General features: G+C 33.3%; 2 protein-coding genes across 3 annotated transcripts; one reads left to right on the top strand and one right to left on the bottom strand.

Moving 5' to 3' along the window:
- Positions 1-5: 5 nt before the first annotated feature.
- Positions 6-6,643, bottom strand: LOC124842878 (oxidoreductase, zinc-binding dehydrogenase family protein). Its single transcript, XM_047319508.2, has 10 exons — positions 6,380-6,643; positions 5,986-6,294; positions 5,821-5,909; positions 5,609-5,737; positions 5,391-5,511; positions 2,248-2,332; positions 2,028-2,137; positions 1,661-1,803; positions 928-1,024; positions 6-423 (listed from the first exon to the last, which is right to left on the bottom strand). Exons 1-10 carry the CDS (start codon positions 6,458-6,460, stop codon positions 130-132), a joined length of 1,458 nt encoding a protein of 485 aa, XP_047175464.1. The 5' UTR covers positions 6,461-6,643; the 3' UTR covers positions 6-129.
- Positions 6,644-14,016: 7,373 nt separating this feature from the next.
- On the top strand, positions 14,017-20,036 carry LOC124822685 (CBL-interacting serine/threonine-protein kinase 8-like). 2 transcript variants are annotated; one of them, XM_047294716.2, is made up of 14 exons: positions 14,017-14,671; positions 14,756-14,818; positions 15,189-15,260; positions 15,355-15,462; positions 15,543-15,617; positions 15,715-15,768; positions 15,861-15,986; positions 16,445-16,534; positions 17,663-17,785; positions 18,561-18,674; positions 18,922-19,038; positions 19,219-19,275; positions 19,359-19,433; positions 19,520-20,036. In XM_047294716.2, the coding sequence occupies exons 1-14, from the start codon at positions 14,513-14,515 to the stop codon at positions 19,619-19,621; spliced, it is 1,335 nt and encodes a 444-aa protein (XP_047150672.1). In that variant the 5' UTR covers positions 14,017-14,512; the 3' UTR covers positions 19,622-20,036. The 2 variants fall into 2 exon arrangements, with proteins under 2 accessions (XP_047150672.1, XP_047150671.1); XM_047294715.2 differs by having other exon boundaries at positions 14,018-14,671; positions 18,555-18,674.
- The last annotated feature ends 2,231 nt before the right edge of the window (positions 20,037-22,267 follow it).

The raw sequence follows: 22,267 nt of genomic DNA, 5'->3' as shown, positions 1-22,267 counted from the left end.
CCCTATTGGCCTTAGACGATAAATAATTATTTTGTATGATTTCCAAGTGTAAATTGTTGTCAGCTGCTGTGCAATTTTATAAATTAAGCCAATGTGTGTCCATGGAGAGAGAATCCTAGAATAAAACCCTCAACCCTTCAGAAAGAACAGCACAAAACCAATTAACACAGATAAGAGAAGGATAAGACCAGCCGCGACAGCATTAATGTGGCCAGGCTTTGCACTTTTACTATTTGAACTCTCTCCTCCACCATCATGTTTGCTCTTGTTTTCCATGAGATGAATTTCTGAATTGGAGGGCATTGCCAGATCATAGAAAGATTTAGTTTTGAAAGATAGGACTTCTTTTTCTGGCTCCAAAATTGTAGAGACATCCATTGGAGCTTTCATGGATAATAACTCCATGCAATGGTCCTTAAAAACCTGTAGAATGAAAATCACAAGTCAGGACTAATATTTAAGAAATAGTAGTAACAAAGAAAAATTAAAATAAAAGAACAAGTTCATAAGAACATAGCAAGTAAAGTCATTATCATATTTCTTTGCCTTCTGCGATTATGTTGTTATCGGAACATAAAATCATGTAATGCATACTCCTCAATTCAAGCGCGTACACAAATACATGCATTCTTTATGTGCAAAGCACCAGGTTATACCTTATTAATTAGACAGTTGTTCAATGTATGACCTGGTGCTTTATTTCTGACAGAAATATTCCAGAATCACTAAATTATTGATATTGTCAAGACAACAATGTCTGTTTATGCACATGTTTAAGGATCAGTTCAAAATTCTTAAGCAAATAACATTTTTTTCTGCAACAATACCATAATGCAAAATAATGAATAGTTGATCTTCAAACAAAATCACGCATGGAAATAAATTTAGACACAAAATCTATTATTTCCCTACAGAAATGGAACCAACCTCGACAGTTTCAGAAGGCTGCAAATAATCACACACATACACCCCTGCTAACCAAGGTGCAAAGACTCTTCTAGGAAATGGAAGACTGCATCCTTTTCTGCCAAAAAAAACATATGATAGGTTTAATTAATCAAACAAACCAAAGCATAGAAGCCAAAATAACAAAAAATGTATCAATTTAATCTATGTATTGACATGATTATTACTTTTAGATGTTTATGGTGGCAAAATCTAGAATGAGTTTCAGATTATACACATCTAGGTCACGGATTTACTCTCTATGTATGTATCAACGTAAACTTTAACAATCAATATACAGAAAATGCTAATGGATGATTCATTTAAGTGTCAATGTGGCATAAAATCCATTGAGTGAGTGCTTGTTCCCAGCTTCAAATCCCAATTAAGCTACTTTTCCACTGCTCAAACTACCCTCCCTCTCCCCCCACTAGGCTATAGACCTCTTTGTAACAAAAACCGAATACAAATTAATAGCCCACACAATGTAATCATTTCAAACCACCAATGGAATTAATTGAACCTTGTCATCTGGATCACAAAAAGAAAAAAACCAAGAAAATCATTGTGAAATAAAAATCTGCCTAAGTGACAAATCAGACTCCCCTGTGAACTTCAGGAACTAAGAGTATACATCTACCCTACCCAAACCCTCCACAAGGCAGAAGCTTCATGCACTGGAATGAGTACTGTACCATTATTACAAGTTACCTACCTCAATGTGAGTAACACTAGTTGGGGAACAGGCTTTTCAACCGATATTTCATGTCTTGCTTCATCATGATTGTTACCAGAGTCAGCATCTACCTCATCACAGATTATATCCAATCTACTTTGCAGACTCTTAATGATATCTCCCTACACACAGAATTGTAATCCATGACAATACAAGACAACCACGAAAAGATAATGGTGGGGGGAGTTTAATTTTATTTATTACACACAAGAACTGGGGGATCAACAAATCATATTTTAGGGTAGAGGTTTCCAAACAATTTTCAACCTAAGACAACCCTTGAAAAAAAGGACAAGTTTGATCATAAAATCATGAACAGAATGAATATATATAATTATTGACTCACCTTTATATTAGTGACGGCTTGTGAAGTTGGCTCTTTTGAATTTAGATATGCAAAAGAACATATCATACCACTAAATGAAAGAAGACCAACAACATCTCCTTGGCTGCATGCTTTACAAAATATTAACTGTCAATATTAGAAAATGAAATTTTAAAACAACAAAATAAGAATAACAATAATAATAAGAACATTTATATGAGAGCGCCGAAGGCAAACATACCTTCAATAGATCTATTGTTCAGAAATGGTAGAAGCAATTCGACTTCATGCACACCATCCGATGAATATGACTCACTCTCAACAACCTAAAAGTAGAAATGATTTTCTTATAAATAATGATATCATAAGGATTTTCTACAAATTGTGATAAAAAAATAGATTGGGGCAATAAACCCAAAACACAAGCAGTATAAGGCTATGAGCCTTTCAGGACAGACTCTTTCATAAGGACTTCTAAAAGATAAAAATAAGAAAAAAAAATGACATGAATTTCTTCATGAGCTAAAATTAGTTTCTGCACATGTTAAAAATAAAAATTTAGATATGACCTTCTACAAATTAGCTTAAGTACAAACTAATTTTAGTCACTAATTATAACTTATAAAGAAGTTGATTTCATTTTTTTTTCCTTTTATTTTTCTCTCCAAGAAGTGTTTCCAGGAAAATTTGTCCAAATAGATTTCATGTCACAAACAGCACTTTTAAGATATGGCTTAACCTAAATGTGAGCTCTGGATAGCATTTTAGGTAGACAAACATTATGGTAATATGACCGTCTTAGATAAAATGAAACTGTTAGATATATTATTTTTATCTTTTATCTTTAGTTAGTTTGTTATTATTTCTTATTTGCATTTTGAACTTTGTTCATATTTCTTCTATTATAAATAAAGTATCTTACGTGTATATTCAACACAAAGAAGATTAATCTCATACATAGTTTTCACTATATCCAACAAAAACTTTAGTCCATCTCATTCTCTACACAATTACCAAACATCATAGAATAGAACTGCACACTTGAGCAGTAAGCAACATGGAATTCATATGAAATATATTCAAGACACCATATCCTGTTGCCTGTACTTGAAAATCAAGGTAATCAATAGCCTAGAAGGTATATCTGATATACTGAAATTCCTGTTTGAAAAATCAGTTGTGCTCAACAGTGCTCAACAATTATCAAACCTCCACTAAGTCCTTTATTTAAGACAGTTGCGCTCAGCAAGATCAATACAAATGATTTTAACTAAGATAGTTGTATGACACTCTATCATTTTAACTAAGATAGTTGTATGACACTCTATCAAAGATAACGGTACATTTAACTCAATACCATCTAGAAGCTGATACAATAGGGACTTGGGTATCGTGGGTGCCTACGTCCCACATTAAGTAGTATGAGATACTCAATGGAATATTATATTGTTTGGTTCTTACCCCTTAATAGCTAGCTTTTGAGGATTGATTTCCCAAGCACTTACGTAAAGGTGTGAAAGTGAGTCAAAATGGCTCACATAAGTTCACCACTAGTTAAGGTAAAAACGAATCAACTTAACTTGATTCACTTGTTAGTGAGTCAAAGATTTTGTATATTATGTTCACCACAAACTAGTGGATTGACTCAATTAAGTATGTTTTGTTCCTCTGACTTGTTTCATATATTTATTGCATACAGTCAAAGTAAATTGACTTGATCCACCTATTTATAATAGTACAATCAAATTTTTCACTTATTTCACCAAGTATTAACTACAATTAGAAAGTGATATTATAAAGATAATATATGAAAAATCAAAGTATCAGCATATATAATTGGACAAACGAATAAATTAATCATCCAAACCACTCAAACACAATTCAATAACTTTCAAGTCTTGAAAACACCTAAGATTAACCTACATAATTAGAAGTAGTAAACAATTATAATAAAATAAAGATGAAAAAACGATAAAGAGTTGTTGTCAGTAGGTTACGAGTCAATCCACTTTTAACTTGACTCGAATCTATTTAACCCACGAGTTAAGTAAATGGGATGCAGTTTGACCCATATTTAAAAAAAAAAACTATATTCTTTTTAACCCGACTGTCTCAAACCCATGAAGAGTTGGGTTGCCTCATGGGTTTGAACCTATTTTGACCCCTCTAGGCTTATGTACTTGTCATGATCACATTTGAATTAATTTTTTGGCTTGTTTGGCAAATCTTGAGCGTGCCCCCATGGGTTTTCTACTTGTGTTAGTCTGAAGGTAAATATGATGTTATAATTTAAATGTACTCTATCATTCCACCGATTAGTTTTCTAATACTCTACCACTGTTGTGCCACTAAAAACGAATTCGTATATCTCTAACAAATTGCATTGTTACTGTAACAGCTTATATTAAGAGAGCGTGAATATCAAACTGCATGGGCAGCACTGATGATACACTTGTCCAAAAATATATCAGCTAAAGTATTGTAGTCATGCTCTGGTTATGAATATCTTCAACATTTATTAACATAATTTGTTCTAGATACCATAGATCTAGTAACATACTATTAAAAAAAAGTGAGTCAAGAATCAACTTCTAAATCCTACATCATAACAAATTCTTAAAAAGTAGATTTCAAGTTTAAATCAACCTCGTAAGACCAGTTTCAAATGTGAGATTTCTTCTAATTTATATACTATAATTTAATCATATCTCTAGTTGATGTAAGATGTCCAGCACAACCCCTTGTAACATCTCAAGCATGAGACTAAATATGTGTACATGGTCTAATAGTGGATGACACACGATAACCCAATAAACCTTGCTAGGATAAACTATGCTATCATATTAAAAAAATGAATTTTAAGCCTAACTCAATCTCATAAAATAAGTTTGAAAGATGAGATTTGCACTCACTTATACATTATAATTTGACCATATTTTTAGTTGATGTAAGATTCTTAACATAAATAATGAAGCAAATGAGAATACTTGTCCATAATCTAATTATAAAAGCTTTCATCTGACTTCACCATCAACAGTCAAGCAGAATACAGTTTCAGTATTTCATCAAGGAATTTTTAGGACACCAACATCAAATTTTACATTAATTCAATGTCCAACTCAAACAAACTCTGATACAGAAACTATCTTAAACCATGTAATATCCGGTGCTGAGAGCCGCTGTACTGCAATGAAAACAATATTGTGGGAGGCAAACACAGTACAAGCAGGGAATTAAATTCTGCTACTTATAGAAACTGAAGTTTTTTCACTAAATGGGGAACCAAATTGCTTCTTACTTCTGAATAAAGTTCACTAAACATAAACAGTAGCCTGAAATTAGAAGTAATAGGCTGACGAGAAAAACAGGTAATCGAGTAGTTACCAATTTACCGTCAATCAAGGCCTTTGCACCTGTAAGCTCTTTGGTATGAACAGATATAACATGACGAAGAACGTCACTCAATGTCTGAAACTTCGATTCACTGTCACGTAGAATGGGTAACCTTGCAGGACACAACAGAATACACCATATCCAATTACTCAAATTACCAACAGATTCAGCCGATAATCTATGAATTTCACAAATTTCCGGGAAGTTACCTAATGTTGAAGTTGTAAATGCACTTGTACGTCTGTAGGGAAGTTAAGACCTTCCCCATTTTAAAATCACAAGGTCGCAAACTACTTGATGTAATATTCGAAGACAATGAACAGTTTCTACAACTCCACCTACACTAATAACAACATTCGAGCATCACATCATAAACTAAAATAATAATACAAAATGAAACAATTATTAGTATTAGGGTTACCTTCTAGGACTATAACAAATATGAAGAAGCAGTCTCTCATCCCAATCACCCTCCAAACCCCGCGCTGCGTCAGCAACACCCTTCACTGTCTACAAGACAACACATACATAGTTAATCACGAAGTCAAATACGAATGGATTAAGTAGTGACCAATTGCTAACATACTTGGCAAAGCATCATGGTAGAATTCTTGAACGCGGCATCGCTAACCCAAACGTATAGGCCCACGACCTTCATGCCACCGACGAGCATTCTAGAAACCTGGCGTGCATGTTCGGCGACCCAGTCCTTGTCGATGAACAGGGAAGAGGAATCGGCGGGCTCGGATTTAGATTTGGGCTTTGGACCCTTCTTCTTGTCGGGCTCGATGAGGGCACAGGCGGGCTCACCGGAATCGTTGAGTGGGGTGGGAACCAAATCAAAGATGAAGGCGCGGCCCAAAGCGGAGCTGAACTTGCCGATTAGAAGACCCACCTGAAAGTAAAATCGGAGGTGGTAGTTAGTTAGATAGGTATTTGGGAGAGTGAGAGTGTGACAGAGATGGCATTGGAGAATGTGCCTCCGATGGAAGTGCGGATTGGCTGAGGCGATCCTCCGCCAATTTGAGTCGGGTTTCTTCTCCGATCACTGCTTTCGCCATTGCTGATTGTTGAATTGTTACTGTCACTAACAAGTACAATACTTCATAAATCTGAAACACATAAATCACCAGTTCTATGCTTCAAATTCCGGTCACTTCAGTCCTTGAACCCTAACCGGGTTGCCTTGTTTATGCAGGTTCAGAAAATGTTTTCCCCTTTTGGTAAACCCTCAAATCTAATTCTGATGTCATCTATTTAACTGCTCTAGAATTTAACAAGGTATAATATTGATTCTAATTTTGGTTGGAAATGTTTCAAATTGTCTTAATGTTTTTTATGTTGTTTGATGTACTTCTAAAAAATATAATTTGTGTTCAATTTAGTTCTTTTTGCAAATGTTTTTTAAATTGTTAACGGCCAAATGTCCAGATGTGTAATTACATAGTGAAATGTCATGTATTACTTAGGTGGAGTCCGCGTTGTGAGTTGGATTTATTATTTTTTAAATTTATTTTATGAAACCAAATTAGGGTTTTTACTTTTGTTCTTTGAAAGCCACACTGACGTTGGATGTTAACCAATCTTTTTCCTAATTTTGGTGGTTAATGAGTCATGTCTGCTTCCCAATCTTCTTCTTGCAATAGTTTGGGGCACCGAAGTTATCATTATTCACATGGTGGTGGTTCAATGGGGCTAAGGATAATCCTCATTTACAATTGTGGTAAGATGACAGTAGTAAAAATGACTAGAACTTCAAAGAATGCGAGAAGATATTTTTGGAGTTGTCGTAACTACAAGGTAATCTGAATAACCCCTATGTTGTTTATGTGATAGTAATTAACATTGTGTTTGAAGTTTTTGTTGTTCATGAATAACAGAGTGGAGCTAGTAATGCGATGTGTTGCAACTATTTCAAGTGGTGCAATGAAGAAAATGTTGATGAAAGGGATGTTATTATTGGGAGGCAAAGGAGGAAGATTTATGATTTGGATAACACAGTCAAAGCTTTGAAGAAAATGATCCAATTATTAGTAGCAGTGGCTGGTGTTGTTAGTGTAGTGAACATAGTTATGTTCTGTGTGTTTTTAGGATGATATGTCGTGTGTATTTTGGTTCAATTGATGATGTGTTTTAAGTGGTCCCAATCTGGTTGAATGTAGTGTTTTTAGGTCAATGGAGTTGAACTGTTGTGATGTTAAGGTTGTGCCTATGTCTTTTGTAATGAATGAAGGAATGAAATTTGTGTTAGTAAATAATTGTTCAATTTAGTCTCCATTTCCGTTAATTATTTGCGAATATGGTCCATATGATTTTGATTGATGTGTCCATAAAGCAATAAACAACAATATCTTTGTAATTAAATAAAGCATAAAAACGATATCTTTGCATAAAATAAACAAAGAACATGGTTACATGTAAGGATTTAAATTATAAAGTACATCAAAACATATCCAGTGTCATTTCCAAATGTTTAGCACACAAGTAACCAATTCGAACAAAACAAAAGTACAACAACATTATAACATTATAAAGCACATGGTCTTCTAATTGGTAACTTGTCCCTTCTTCTTTTTTGAGTTTGTTCTTCTCTGGATTCTTGTGTTGGTTGTGGAGGTGCTTCAGATTGTTGTGTCATTTCCTCAGTTGGTGGTTGGGGTGGTGGTTGAGATGCCTTTGGTAGGTCTACTTCATGTTGAGGACGTAATGGGTAATTATTTCTATTATGTCCAAGTTAACGAAAAATTGCATATGTTAGAGGTAACATGTGGTCATTAGGATATCTACCAATAGTTGTTAATAACTCCCCCTTACACTTTTCTTTCAAAAAACATCCGTCCAAACCAATAAATGGCCTACAAGAGAGGAAGCTAACCTTGCAAGCTTTCAAACAAACGTAGAACCTCTGAAATGTTGTCTCACCATTGTCACTATCCACTTTAACTTTTACTGTTGATCCAAGGTTACATCTCAATAATTCATGTGCATAGTCATATATACTTTTGAACTGATTTTTATAACTACCTTCAACTTTGCAAGATGCAATTATCTTTGCCATACGAGCTTTAGAAATTGTGACATCAGTATTCCATTCCCTCAAAGCTTTTGAGCGTATTTCATTTATCTTCAAATTCAGATTTTCATGTAGTGAATTATCTAATGTCTCACTAAACCACTTAGAATTCATCATTTTAATGTTGAATTGCCTATTGCAAGTATGATTATCCAAAAAAATTTCTCAATTGTCATGTCCTACATCCTTCCAAATACCCACAATAAGCCATCCATGGATAACTTTTTTGGGCACCCAAACATCTCACTCGTACCCTTCTGTTATCATTCTCAATAAACTTCAAATTCCACCCACCATGGATTGCATAACTTCTAACAGCAGCCATAAACTCATTTTTATCCCTAAACTTTGTTCCCACTTCCCACTTGTAGTCAGACATACTCTTTTGCATAACAAATGTTCCAAATGGACCACAACTTTGCCTTTCATCACTTGCATCCTCACTTCCACTTTCTTCTAGAGGCCAAAAAATCTGAGTCTCACTCATCATTAGACAACCCCCTGTCATATGGGTTTTTCTGGCTATGTATAATATCATCTGCATCCTCACTTCCACTTTCTTCATTTTCATTAACTTCCACTGATACAGCCCCTTCTATATCGTCCAAAAGTACTTCATCAACATTTACATCAACATCCACTAGTCCTTCATCCCCTTCTCCTTCATCAACATCTGTTGTCCTTCATCACCATGCACCTCCCCTGCATCATTAGACACACTTGAAGTAAAATCTTCACTGTGTACTTCTTCCTCCATATGCATGTGTTGTTCATCCATGTCCTCCACCTCTATTTCTTCCTCCCTCTGCACATGTTGTTCATCCTCCACCTCTACTTCCTCCTCCTCCCCTGCACTTCATCATCCAAACCATGCACCTCCACTTATCATCCAAACCCTACACCTCCACTTCATTCAAACCCTCCACTTCATCCAAACCTCGCACCTCCACTTCACTCAAACCCTCCACTTCATCCAAACCCTGCACCTCCACTTCATTCAAACCTTGCACCTCCACTTCATTCAAACCCTGCACCTCCACTTCATCCTCATCCCCACCTACATGGCTATCTTCTCCACTGTCTAAACTTCCATGACAGAGCAAAAGAACTTGTTCACTTACTTCATTTTCAACCACCTCTGGCTCATCATCCACATCGTGGACCACAAACAAGTGAACTTCCCCAAAATACTTAGCAACGTTTACCATGTTCATTGCACCTCTGTCATCAACCAACTTATGCAGAATATTTTCAACGCATGTCAGTCACTTTAATATACTCCAATTCCTTAATAACATCTACCACTTCGAAATAACTCCATTTGTCAGGGTCCACACTCCAATATGTCATTTCCCCACCAACATATTTAAAAGGAAAATCATTTACTAGGGTCCCACTATGGTGGACCGCAACATTAAACCTCCCCTCAGACATCCCAAATGCAAGCCTACAAAATGAACGTTATGGGCATGAGACCACTATATAAACACTAAAAGTAACTGCTAACAGGTATGGGAAACCAAAACCAAAGACAAAAAAGCGGCAATGACCTCCACACATCCAATTATAATACGTTACACACAACAATGCCCTAAACAGTTTACACAAATGTTAAAAAAAATTTAACTTTTTCAAAATCTAACACTCACAAACCAAAAATTTTCCAACTTTTACAGTGTTGAACAAAAATGATAGATACGATTGCCACAAAGCAAAGATTACGAACGCAAACCTGATTTTCCCAAAGATGAATGCTTCCAATTCGAACAACACGTAACAGGTGTTCTCTCCCAAACTTGTTCTTCCCAAAATCACAGATTTCCCTCCCAAACCACGACCAAAACTTTACAACTAAATACCTTTAATTTATTTTTCAAAAGAACAACCCTGATAAAAGAAATACAATTTAAAAAATAATAAATCCAACTCACAACTCCACAAAGGACTCCACGTAAGCCAATAGATGACATTTCACTTTGTAATTGCACATCTGGACATATGATCGTTAACGATTTAAACGATGTTTGCAAAAAGGACCAAATTGAACACAAATTACATTCTTTAGGACTACATTAAACAACAACAAAAAATTATGACCATTTTGAACATTCCCAACCAAAATTGGGACCAAAATAGGTGTTATACCTTTTAAGAACTACTGTACATTACGATAAATACAATTTTTAATATATAAATTATATTTTTAAATTACAATATTCAACTTAAAATATAGTGTTGTCAAAATGGATCATTTGACCCGGTTGATGTAGGTTAAATGGATTGACTTACTTGATTATATGTTTTTTTTTAAATCCAAAAAACTACAATTTTTTTTAATTCAAATTTAAATAATTTCACTCTAAAATAATGTTAAACTCTAAAAAAAATTCAAAATAACAAATTAACATACAACTTAAATATAATTCAAAAGCAAACCCAAAAAACGAATAAATAATTTTATAATATTAATAATTTGTGTCACTTATCCATTTATATGATTAATAAATTTATAATATTTTGCTCTCTTTAAACATTTTTTCTTTATTCTCATTTACAATACAATAAAAAAATGCTAACTAATAATATTAAAACACAAAATAATAAATAATTAAATTAAACTAAGTGGGTTGGTGATTCAACCCGGTTCACCTTGGGTTCAATAATGGTGAACCGGGTTTTAAGTGAGCCGGGTTAAAAATTGACTCGTATAAAAAAGTTTCAGTTTTTTTAAACCCAACCCTGCTTAAACACGTGATGAGCCAAGTTGACCTGTGAGTTCTAACCCATTTTGACAGCTATGTAATATAGTATACAAATAGCATTTATTTTTTTGAAAAAATTATTGAATTTAATTTTAGAGATTGAGATGTGATAAAAATTAAATAAACAAGAAAAAAATGTATTCTGACAATGTGTTCCTTTGTGAGCATATATAAAAAAAATCTTAAAAGTTAATACTTGTTTTCAAATTTATTTTTCATTATATTTTTAAAAAAAGTTTAAGAGTGTAATAATTTTTTACATATTTTAATTTTTTTCACAAACTTTGATTTTACATGAGTTAGTTTCTATTAACTTTTTTTCTTTCACCGAGCATTCGTTAACTATAAGGTTGTATTCGTTTACATGAAATGTATTATTTATGCTAATTGGTGATGAGCGATTTGTGAGATTTATCACCTTCATTTTTGTGATTAAAAGCGAGTAATCAAGATGAGGAATTACAACATATGTGCATCCCTGTATCTTAACTTGGATTTGCAATGATTGTCAATGAAATAATTAAATGCCTCTCATATCTATGTTCATTTACTTAACAAATGCAAATAATAATAATATAATTTTTGTCTATCCATTAAATTAAATTTTACATTAATTTTTATAACTTTTCTTTCAAATCAATTTTTATTCACTTTTAAATCCCTTAAAAACTACAACAATCAATTTATTCTCAAATATTCTTAAATTTGTCCACTTTCTCTTTCCCAAATTCATCTTTCAAAACCAACACACCCTAAAGGAAATTGATTTATTATAATATTAAGGATTAAATATCAAGCATTAAAATAAATTTGTTCACTGGTTTTGACATAAAATTTGTAAGCGAACGAGTTAATGAAATATTTATTTATTTACGTTTAAGTCTTTCAAGAATGTTTTTATAATAAATTTTGTTATTAATTATGATAGTAAAACTGAAATGCCTTAAATTTAAAAAACTTTGATAAATTTTAGTTATTAAACTTTGATTTGAAATAGTTCTGACTATAGTCTCTGATAAACATTTTCAACCTAACATGAGCTTGGCAGCTCGACATCATCAGAATGTAAAAATAAAAAAATTTCAATGACGGTAGAAAAAAAAATACAAACCACAAACCCTCGAGCCAGACCAGTCCCTTTCTAGCGAATTAATATCAAATTGGCTTAAACGAGCCAAATTGATCCTTTAGACAAGAATATATATTCACGTTTCTTAAAAATAAAGTAGAAAACGGGATTATTTTTCATAAACTAAATGCAAACATTATTATAATAAAAAAAAGTTTAATGTTTAGGTAGGTTTCTTCATTTCGTTCAAAATCTAAAATAGATTTCTTATTTGTTATTTATTAAAAAAATTAAGAAAAAATAATTAAACTGAATTGTTTCGGTAGACATTAGAGATTTTTCTCGAGAGTTATAAGGTTCATTAAACGTTCATTAACGGTGAAAGAAGAAGTTGATGTTCGCGATAAGAGTTCATTAACGGTGAAAGAGAAAGTTGATGCTCGCGATAGGAGTTCGTTGGTGACTGTGCTGGCAACGGACATTGACGGTGGTGTTGCCTCTTCCCATACGGTGGTGCTGCCTTCTCGAATAGAAAAATATCAAGATTTTATCTCAAAACAAATCATACAATTGGATAAACCTACATATAATTCCAATAAAAATATCAAACTTTTCTTCCAAAATACTCATGATTTCAATCTATTTAAATTTAAGTATATCAGAACATATCTAAGATTAATACTAATTTATCTTTCATGTAAGATACAACTAATAACAGTGCTAGAATTTGAGGCCTCACAGTTTCAAGAGAATCAACACCTAAATCTGAAAATTTAGTTTGTAGAGTCAAAGTAGTTTCATCAATAGAAAGTTGCTTTGCAGAGTTTTTGGATGAGCCTTCGGCTAGTAAAGGGAACACATAAAAGAAGTCATTGTTGACAGTTTCTTCAAGCACATGTCGACAGTCACCGTCAACTCACTCCTTTCCGTCAATGAAACCCCCCAAAAGGTTCCAAACCAATTTAACTCAAATTTCTTTTCAATAAATGAAAATAAAAACAAAGAATATGGATGATGAGGAAGAGATCCAGTCGCATCTGTCGTCAGCGAGCGGATCCCGGTGTCTTCTCCGAGAGCGAACGGTAACTCTCGCGGCGTCAGTACTGGCGTCGTCAAATAGTTTGGCATTAGCGCTTCCAATTCAATAATCGTCGAAGGGTAACAGTGGGGGACGAGGCGGCGGAGAAAGGGAGAATTGTTGGAACGAAGGCACGACGGTGAGGAAGTATTCATATTTCTTTAATCCCTAATTTTCATAAACAATTCATTTTAATTAACTTTTCTCAATTTTTTTAATTTATAAAAAACAAAAATCAATGTTAGATTAACTTAATCCTTGCCATGTCATTCAAAACAGCATTATAACGATGTTTATTCAATTTAATGACTTTGTTTCAATTTTTGAAAAATAAAAATTTAATTGAAACATCCAATAAGCAGAGGACCTGATTGATATTTTTGAGGAAAAAAAACACCATTAAACCTAAAAGAACGTCTAAGTAAGTTGGCAATTCAAATTGCAATTCCCACTCGAGTGTGTGACGTCACTTGCAAAGAAACGATGAACTGTGTGAACGAGCCGAAAAACTAGGTTTAGTGCCGGTAACCACACTTAATAATTGGACGAGGTGGGGTAATCACCTACACCCGTGTCTACGGAAACTGCTCCCCAAAATGCTTTATTCGGCAATTCTTTCATTTTCCATCGTCCGCGCCACACACAATCATTCCCTCTCACCCTCTTGCTTACTCACCGCTTTGTCATAAGTCCACCATGCTTTCTCCGTCTCTAATCACAAACAAAAATAAAAAAAAATTCAAACATTTTGTCACTTCTTTTCAAATTTCCTTCTTCATTTTCTCTTTCCACACACTAATTTTCTTTTCTCCTATTTCCATTTGAGAAAAATCTCCGATTTCCCCAAACGACTACCCTTTTTATGACCAACCAACCAATAAACCTTCCTTCATTGTCATACTCTCTTTCCGTTTCTATTTACTTTTTGTTTAATTTCAAAGAGTGAGGTTGGTCTCTTTCAGTATTTCTAATTTCTTGCTAAGAAGGAACTTAATAAAGTAATAAATATAAAGTTAAAAATTGGAAAAGTGCGAAGCTTGTGATTAACGTTTGATTCGTGAAACGCTTTTGGGGTTTGAAGAGTGTGCAATGCAAAAGCTGAGATTGGTGCAGTGAGAAAGAGAGAGAGAGATGGTGCTGAGGAAAGTGGGGAAGTATGAGATTGGGAGGACGATTGGGGAGGGAACTTTTGCGAAGGTGAAATTCGCTCAGAACACAGAAACTGGAGAGAGCGTGGCCATGAAAGTGCTCGACCGCAGCACCATCATCAAGCACAAGATGGTCGACCAGGTACCACTCTCGATTAATTTATAAGCTTAACTTTCCTTTCGCTGAAAAATGTTTCATTATCGGTTTGTTTCTATTATTGTGCAGATCAAGAGGGAGATTTCCATTATGAAGCTTGTTAGGCATCCTTATGTTGTTCGCCTGTACGAGGCATGTGATAATTCCTTTCTGCTTTTGTAATTAAGGGTCTGTTTCGTTTCTTTTCAAAGTTGTCATCCAATTTGGAATCATGATTGAATTATGGAATCTGGTGTCAATTAAGGTTTCAGAAGTATTTTCGAGCAAGTAAAAAGAAAACCTGAGTCACGGATTTATGTTTTATTTGTTATTGTTTGGAAATTGGAGTGAGGAACAGTTGTGGAAGTATATTTTGAGAATCTTACTTACGTTAATGAGAGCTTTTCTAAAAGAATAGACATGCTAACTCAATATTTTCTCTGATAAGCCATTGTTGATGTTTTTCTTGTTTTGTCGCCACTCTCAAGCACTTTGTTATGCTGAAAAATATGGTTTTCTTCAGGTTCTTGCGACCCGTACTAAGATTTACATCATACTGGAGTTCATCACGGGTGGTGAATTGTTCGATAAAATTGTGAGTATCTCAAGATGAAACCTTTTATTGTAGGTTTTACTAATCACCATTCAAGATATTAGCGATGTTCATGATGAATAATATAATTGTGCAGATACACCATGGTCGTCTTAGTGAAGCTGATTCTAGAAAATATTTTCAACAGCTTATTGATGGTGTAGATTATTGCCACAGTAAGGGAGTTTATCACAGAGATTTAAAGGTTTGCATAGAGTGAGATATGAAAATTTGTCTGTTATCCTTATCACGACTTCTTCTAATTTTATTCTTTGCCTTGTGCAGCCTGAAAATCTCTTACTTGATTCTCTGGGAAATATAAAGATTTCCGATTTTGGTTTGAGTGCATTGCCTGAACAGGTGAGCTTGTTGCAAAAGTAGTTTTTTATATATGATTTTGATTCATGTAAGATACAACGATACCGAAGGGCCTCAAACTTATTGAACATTCTCACAGGGAGTGAGTATCCTTCGAACTACTTGTGGGACCCCAAACTATGTAGCTCCTGAGGTAAATACCAGTTTTCATTGATCCGCAAATGCAAAATACTGACTATTCTAATGCTGACATCTTCATTTTTTCTTTTGACTTTGTGGATTTAGGTACTCAGTCATAAGGGTTACAACGGTGCTGTGGCAGATGTTTGGTCCTGTGGGGTTATCCTCTATGTCCTACTGGCTGGATATCTTCCCTTTGATGAGCTTGATCTAACCACCTTATATAGTAAGGCATGAATTTAAGCATGTCAAATAAATAGTTACTGTATTATATATTGCATTGCAAATAAAAATATTTATCTTGCATATATAGAAATGCATCAATTATTATTTATGAGCCATTTGACATGATAATAAGTAGTAAAAAAATTGCAGTTATGGGGTCAAAATTTATCCATTTTTTTGTGAAAGAGTGTCCAAAGTAGCAAATTGACTCGGAATGACAGAGAATTGGAAATGGAAGTTTTCATCAGTAGTCTCTTGCATCTCTCAATAGATGCAGGTTGTTGTTCTGGCAAGCTATGAGTTCTCGTGTTAGCACTCCTCTATTCTGTGTTGAAAGGCTCAAGAAATATTGCATTATCTGAGGGTTGCGTTGCTAGTGTAGATTGTTTTCGTCAAAGTTGAATTTGGATTGTTATTAATGTTGATAATTTTTCATTGTTAATTTTTTTGTTTCTTTCTTTCAGATTGAGAGAGCAGAATTTTCATGCCCTCCATGGTTTCCTGTGGGAGCAAAAATCTTGATAAATAGAATTTTGGACCCAAATCCTGAAACCGTAAGTATTTGCATTACACAACAGGAGTTGAGGCACAACCTTTTTCAGCCAATTTAAAATTAATGCTCTATGGCCATAGAATCAGAAAATGACTTGGGTCTTTTGATGATATGTTGTGATACAAAGGTATCTAAAAAACTTAAGAGTGTGTGTGATGGCATATAGTTCTGGTTCATGATTGGGAACTATGTGAACATTTTTGCTTTAGAATTTACGTATTAAATACAAGAATCTAGCAGGTGTATCAATTACTGCCATCAAAACTGCAAAAGAAACTTGAAATATTTGTTACGATATTGAAATGGAGAAAAATAATAAGAGCAAAACATGCTACAACTGAATATTAAATTCTTTATATATATATATATATATATTTGGTTCAATATCGAAATGGAGAAAAATAATAAGAGCAAAACATGCTACAACTGATATTGATACACCTGCTAAATTCTTGTATTTAATACGTAAATTGAGTTGCCTGCTGTAAAAGATTTTGTACTTCATACAGAAGTGGTTGGAGAGTCTAGTCCCATAACATGTCCCCTAACAGAATGAGCCCTTTAGGCTGGACATGCATAGCTGGTTTTCTTTGTGCTGAAATTTCATTTAATTTGGAAAATGGGAGTGCCAGATACCAACTTCCCTCAATACTCAAGTTTTTATGCTGAGCTCGTTAATGGTTTTATTTCTCTATCAAGATCAATAAAATAAAATAATATAGCACATTCTTTTGATGTGGTATGACAAATCTTAATGAAACTTACGGAAAAATATCCTTCACACTTGAATTACTTATAAAATGTTGATAGTTATTATCGTACCTATATTGTACCTGTGGAGCACATATGTTCTGTATTTCATCCTGCCAAACTTGAATTAAACTGTGCTTCATCCTGTAGTTCTTGATCATTGTTTCCAATACTGGCTCCACATTTATGGACGAAGAATTTAACTAGCACGAATTATATTTGAAGCTCAGGGATTTTTTCCATTATATGAATTGGACCTCATTTTTGTTCATGTGTAATGATGTACTGATACCAGTTTTTTTTATAGATTTAAATATTACTTCTTCATCCTCATTCTTTCTGACTAGTTTCCTTGCCTTGTTTGGATGCATGTTTGCAGCGTATAACCATTGAACAGATAAGAAATGATGAATGGTTTCAGAGGAGCTACGTTCCTGTCAGTCTTCTTGAGTATGAAGATGTAAATCTTGATGATATAAATGCTGCTTTTGATGAAACCGAGGTATGTTACATCTGAGTGTGTGCTCACACGGTTATCAGCTATATGTGTGTGTAAAAAATATCTGGTGTTTGAGCTAATCTGCCTCCATTTTCTGGTCTACCTATTCAATTTCATATTGTTAGAATGAATCTGAGATAGATTGAACACACTGTTTCAGGATTTTAATTTTAAAATTAGGGTTTTGACTTTGAAGTATTTGTTATCATTATTAGGCAGGGGACTTTATTCTTTTTGTGGATTATTCATTCTAAATTAGAATAGGATAATCTTATCCGAGTTTTGGTTATACTCGGTATATGGATATATTCTCAGATTTGACATTTGTGATGCTTTTGATAACTGTAGTGAACTTAATATTTCCTTTATTTGGAGAATATTTAAAACATGAGACGGAGTAGCACTTTAGGATTGTTTATCAGGCGAGTAATTTGCCAAGAAAAGCACTTCTGGTTCCTGCCCTACATCAGAATCATATATAATGAGTGCCGTGTTGATCACTCCACAATTCTATTTGATAAACAAGCGTATCAAAGAACCATAAACAATACTAATATTAATAAAAGATATTTTGAATTATCTTATTCCTGGAGAAGCCATTTCATTACTGGTATAATTGAGTTCAATATATGAACATAATGCAAATTAAGTTGTCATTTTATACAATTGGTGTCCCTTCTCTTCAGTGAAATAGGCCTGTTATCTCTTGTGGCATTCGTCTACTAATTATCTTCCATGTTTTGCTTGCTTACTGATTATTTTATCGCTGAAGGAACAGAGGGCTGATCAACAATGTGATAACGAGGACATGGGTCCCTTAATTCTTAATGCATTTGATTTGATAATTCTCTCTCAAGGTTTAAATCTTGGAACAATCTTTGATCGTGGACAGGTATTTAATTCTTACATTGCGTCGCGATGTGGCTCGGTCAGTAATCATATCTAAATGGTCAAATAACAGCCCCATGTACTATCCTGAAGTAAACTATATATGTAATCTTTACCATGTACAGGGGTCCCTGTGATATAAAATATATGACAACACTCACAATGTTCTGTCATTTAAAGGTCTAATTTTCTTAAATATTTTCCATGATTAGCTTTAAGATATTTGATTTGTCGCTCTAATATCCTTGCAGGACTCTGTAAAGTACCAAACCCGCTTTGTCACTCAAAAGCCAGCAAAGGTGGTTTTATCAAGTATGGAAGTCGTGGCACAATCAATGGGATTTAAAACACATATTCGCAACTACAAGGTCTATTTACAGTTACATGTTTGATTTACTTGCTTTCACTGCTTTTGTTACTCTGGTTTCTTTTGCATCATAATTTTCTCCATTCACATACAGTTTTCAAATCTTTTTATCATCCGATGTCATTTTTAACATGAGACAAAGTTGGTCCTCATCTGAAGTGATATTTGTATGAATTTTCAGATGAGGGTAGAGGGTGTTTCAGCAAATAAAACATCGTATTTTTCGGTCATCATGGAAGTAAGTTTCTATCCCTCTCCCAGACTTTCGACTGCTCCATGATATTATGGCTAAAAGAATAATTCTTATTTATCTACTTGAAGATTTTCGAAGTGGCTCCCACATTTTACATGGTGGACATTCAGAAAGCAGCTGGAGATACTGGTGAATACCTCAAGGTATGTTTTTGAAAACCCCAGTTTTACCCATGTCGATTGCTTTTACTTTTGATTTATGACGAAAGATGCACTCCATATTGTTGCAGTTTTATAAGAACTTTTGTAGCAATCTTGAGGATATAATCTGGAAACCCCCTCATGAAGCAACCAAATCAAGGATCTCCAAGACCAAAAGCAAAAGGCGATAGATTCATTACTCGTGATATGTGACTTGGTTGAAATAAAAAAAGGAAAAAAAAAAGAAGCAAAACAGAAGAAAACAATGTGGAAGACAAAATTGAAGACATGACCCAGCATGTCAAGGTTTTATAAATACGGTTTGTCTAGGTTTTTTCTTTTTTCTTACACTAATACTGTTTTTTTCTTTTTTATAAATTCTGCAAATACCACATCGGAAGGTACTAATTTTAGGCACTATGAAAGTCGATTTCTCCCTTCTCGACTTTCCAATGAGAGTTTTTTTTTAACGAGATTGGTAACTCCAAAGTCTCATCATGTTACCTTATTACCATTATTATGTTGTTATTGTCAAAAGTTAGTTAATGTGAAAACGTGTCTCAATTAAATTGTTATTGTCAATATGTTTTTCTTAAGTTTATGATATTTAAATTTTCTTTCAAGCATTTTTTTTAAAACAGTATATTTAATCAAATTTAAATATATAAACCAATTTATTGTATTCGTATTTAAAAAATATGATGTGACTAAATTTTATTTCACTAATATTATAATTAGAATTGCGTAAGAAACTAATTATCAAGGATGGTGGTGGCTTATTGTTACGTATAGGATGATCGATTCGTTATGATGTTTCGTTTGTTGTCCACGGTATTAGTAATTCATTCTATGGATGAATAAAGTATACTAATATTATATTTAAAAAGAAAAACAATATGTAGTGACAGATTTAAAATCTTTTTGAAATAAAGTTGTGTGTGGTTTAATGTGATTGACTATAACTAGATATGAAAAAAATATACGGGTATATGTATTTGTGAATAAAATTGAATTGATGATTGATAGTTAGTATTCGCTAGTATTTATTATCTGTGAGTAGTAAATAACATGTATTTTAATATTAATATGTGTTTATAAACCGGTCTAATGTGAGTATTATATTATTTGTTTTTATAGTTCATAAAAGATAAAAATAAAAATTTAGTTTATATTTTATTAAATTAAATTTAATTATAATTAAAATTAATTTATATTTTATCAGGTTAAATTTAATTAAAATTAAATTTATATTTATATTTAGTTTAATTTATATTATATTTATATATATTTTTTGTAATTTTATTTAAATTTTGTTTTAAAAATTTATAGAATATATTTTTTTTAAATATTTGTAATCTGCGAATTTTAAAATACTCTTGAGTATTTTTTAAACAACTACCCATAATGAATAACAAGTAAATTTTTTTGTCGCGCGGATCAAGTAACGAGTAGACACTATCAATGTCTGACCTAATTCGTTGTCATCTCTATGATGAATAATTTTAGTTAAAAGTAGTGTTATAAGCTAATTACGAATCTCTTTGAAATTTAACTTTTTGTACCAATTTATTTATTTTCGAACTTTCTTCCGTTTTGAAATGATTTTCTTAAAATGTAAAAGAAAAAGGATTTAAGAAATCATTCTAGAATGAATGAGGGATGATTCAATAAATACGTGGATTTTTTAAAGAATCTTCTTACATATAAAGTACTCATATGTACAGGACATGATCGTGTTTAGATATTTTTAGGGTTTAAAAATAATTTATACTGTATATTGTACTATATGTATAAATGGATCATACTTATCAAAATGAAATAATCGATGGTCCAAATATGGAAGAGATTAATCAATCTCAATCAAAATCAAGTAATCATTTAATTAATTTAAACAAATCAATAATTAAATTTGAACGGAATCGTCACTATGATTATGGTCGTTTTGGTCAATTTTATACAATAGAAAGAGAAAATTGTTTTGAGAGAATAATGATCACTCTAGTTAATGTTAGACAAGAGAAAAAGGAGCCCTTGCCCCCAATGCTCTTTTTTCTTCATTTGGGTAAGCTGTTTTTTAACCAATTGGAAATACCTATTAAAGATGTTGTGAAGTTAAAGTTAGTTTGAATTTAATCGGTTAAACAATAAATGATGTAATAAATGTGTATTAAAAGTTTAAATAATCATATTTTTAACATGTATTTTTCTATAAACTTTTAATTAAGGTTTAATAGCTTATTTTGTCTTCACCTTTTCTGGATTGTGTTAATTAGGTTCCTCCTTTTAAAATAGTGTCAAATTGGTCTTCATTTAATAAATTTTGCATTAATGTCGTATCTTCCGTTAAATAGAAGCAAACAGAGTTAAGGATTGATGATCTTGCAGAAGACGTGTTATTTTGTAGATATATTTATACTAACGTGTTAGTGAATGAGTGCATAAATGGAATTAGGGGTGCACTTGGCATTTTCTAGGCTAGGCCCAAGCCCTCTTTTCTCTAAGGTTTCTTTTCTTCTTTTTCAGAAACGAAGGTCTCTTCTCCACCTTCATTAGCGGCAACTCTGCCCTCCACATGACCAACGCCACCGTGCCTCCCTCTGGCCGGCCAAAATTGTCGACGACGACACCGATCGTCGCCAAAGACACTGTCAGCCACTACGACGTTCCTCCTTCGTATTGGGCATTGTGAGGGTTGTAGGACGAAACAACGTCGTGTGGATGGAAGGTGTTTTGAGTGTGTTGTGATTGGTGTGACATGTGAGTGTGGGGGAGAAAGGGTTTGGTTCTGTGATCGCGAATGAGCTGTAACTTGCGCTGGTCGTCAGAGAAATTGATAA

Source organism: Vigna umbellata, chromosome 2 (assembly GCF_029865625.1).
Source record: "Vigna umbellata cultivar VRB3 chromosome 2, Vumbellata_1.0, whole genome shotgun sequence".
Taxonomy (NCBI): domain Eukaryota; kingdom Viridiplantae; phylum Streptophyta; class Magnoliopsida; order Fabales; family Fabaceae; genus Vigna; species Vigna umbellata.
This window is presented reverse-complemented; position numbering and strand designations above follow the sequence as displayed.

Coding starts and splice junctions, on each gene's coding strand:
- LOC124822685 (XM_047294715.2), top strand. CDS start 14,513: ATGGTGCTGAGGAAAGTGGGGAAGTATGAGATTGGGAGGACGATTGGG. Junction 14,672..14,755: donor AGCACAAGATGGTCGACCAG/GTACCACTCTCG, acceptor ATTATTGTGCAG/ATCAAGAGGGAGATTTCCAT. Junction 15,261..15,354: donor GTGAATTGTTCGATAAAATT/GTGAGTATCTCA, acceptor ATAATTGTGCAG/ATACACCATGGTCGTCTTAG.
- LOC124842878 (XM_047319508.2), bottom strand. CDS start 6,460: ATGGCGAAAGCAGTGATCGGAGAAGAAACCCGACTCAAATTGGCGGAG. Junction 6,295..6,379: donor AATCCGCACTTCCATCGGAG/GCACATTCTCCA, acceptor TTTTACTTTCAG/GTGGGTCTTCTAATCGGCAA. Junction 5,910..5,985: donor CTACCATGATGCTTTGCCAA/GTATGTTAGCAA, acceptor GTTGTCTTGTAG/ACAGTGAAGGGTGTTGCTGA.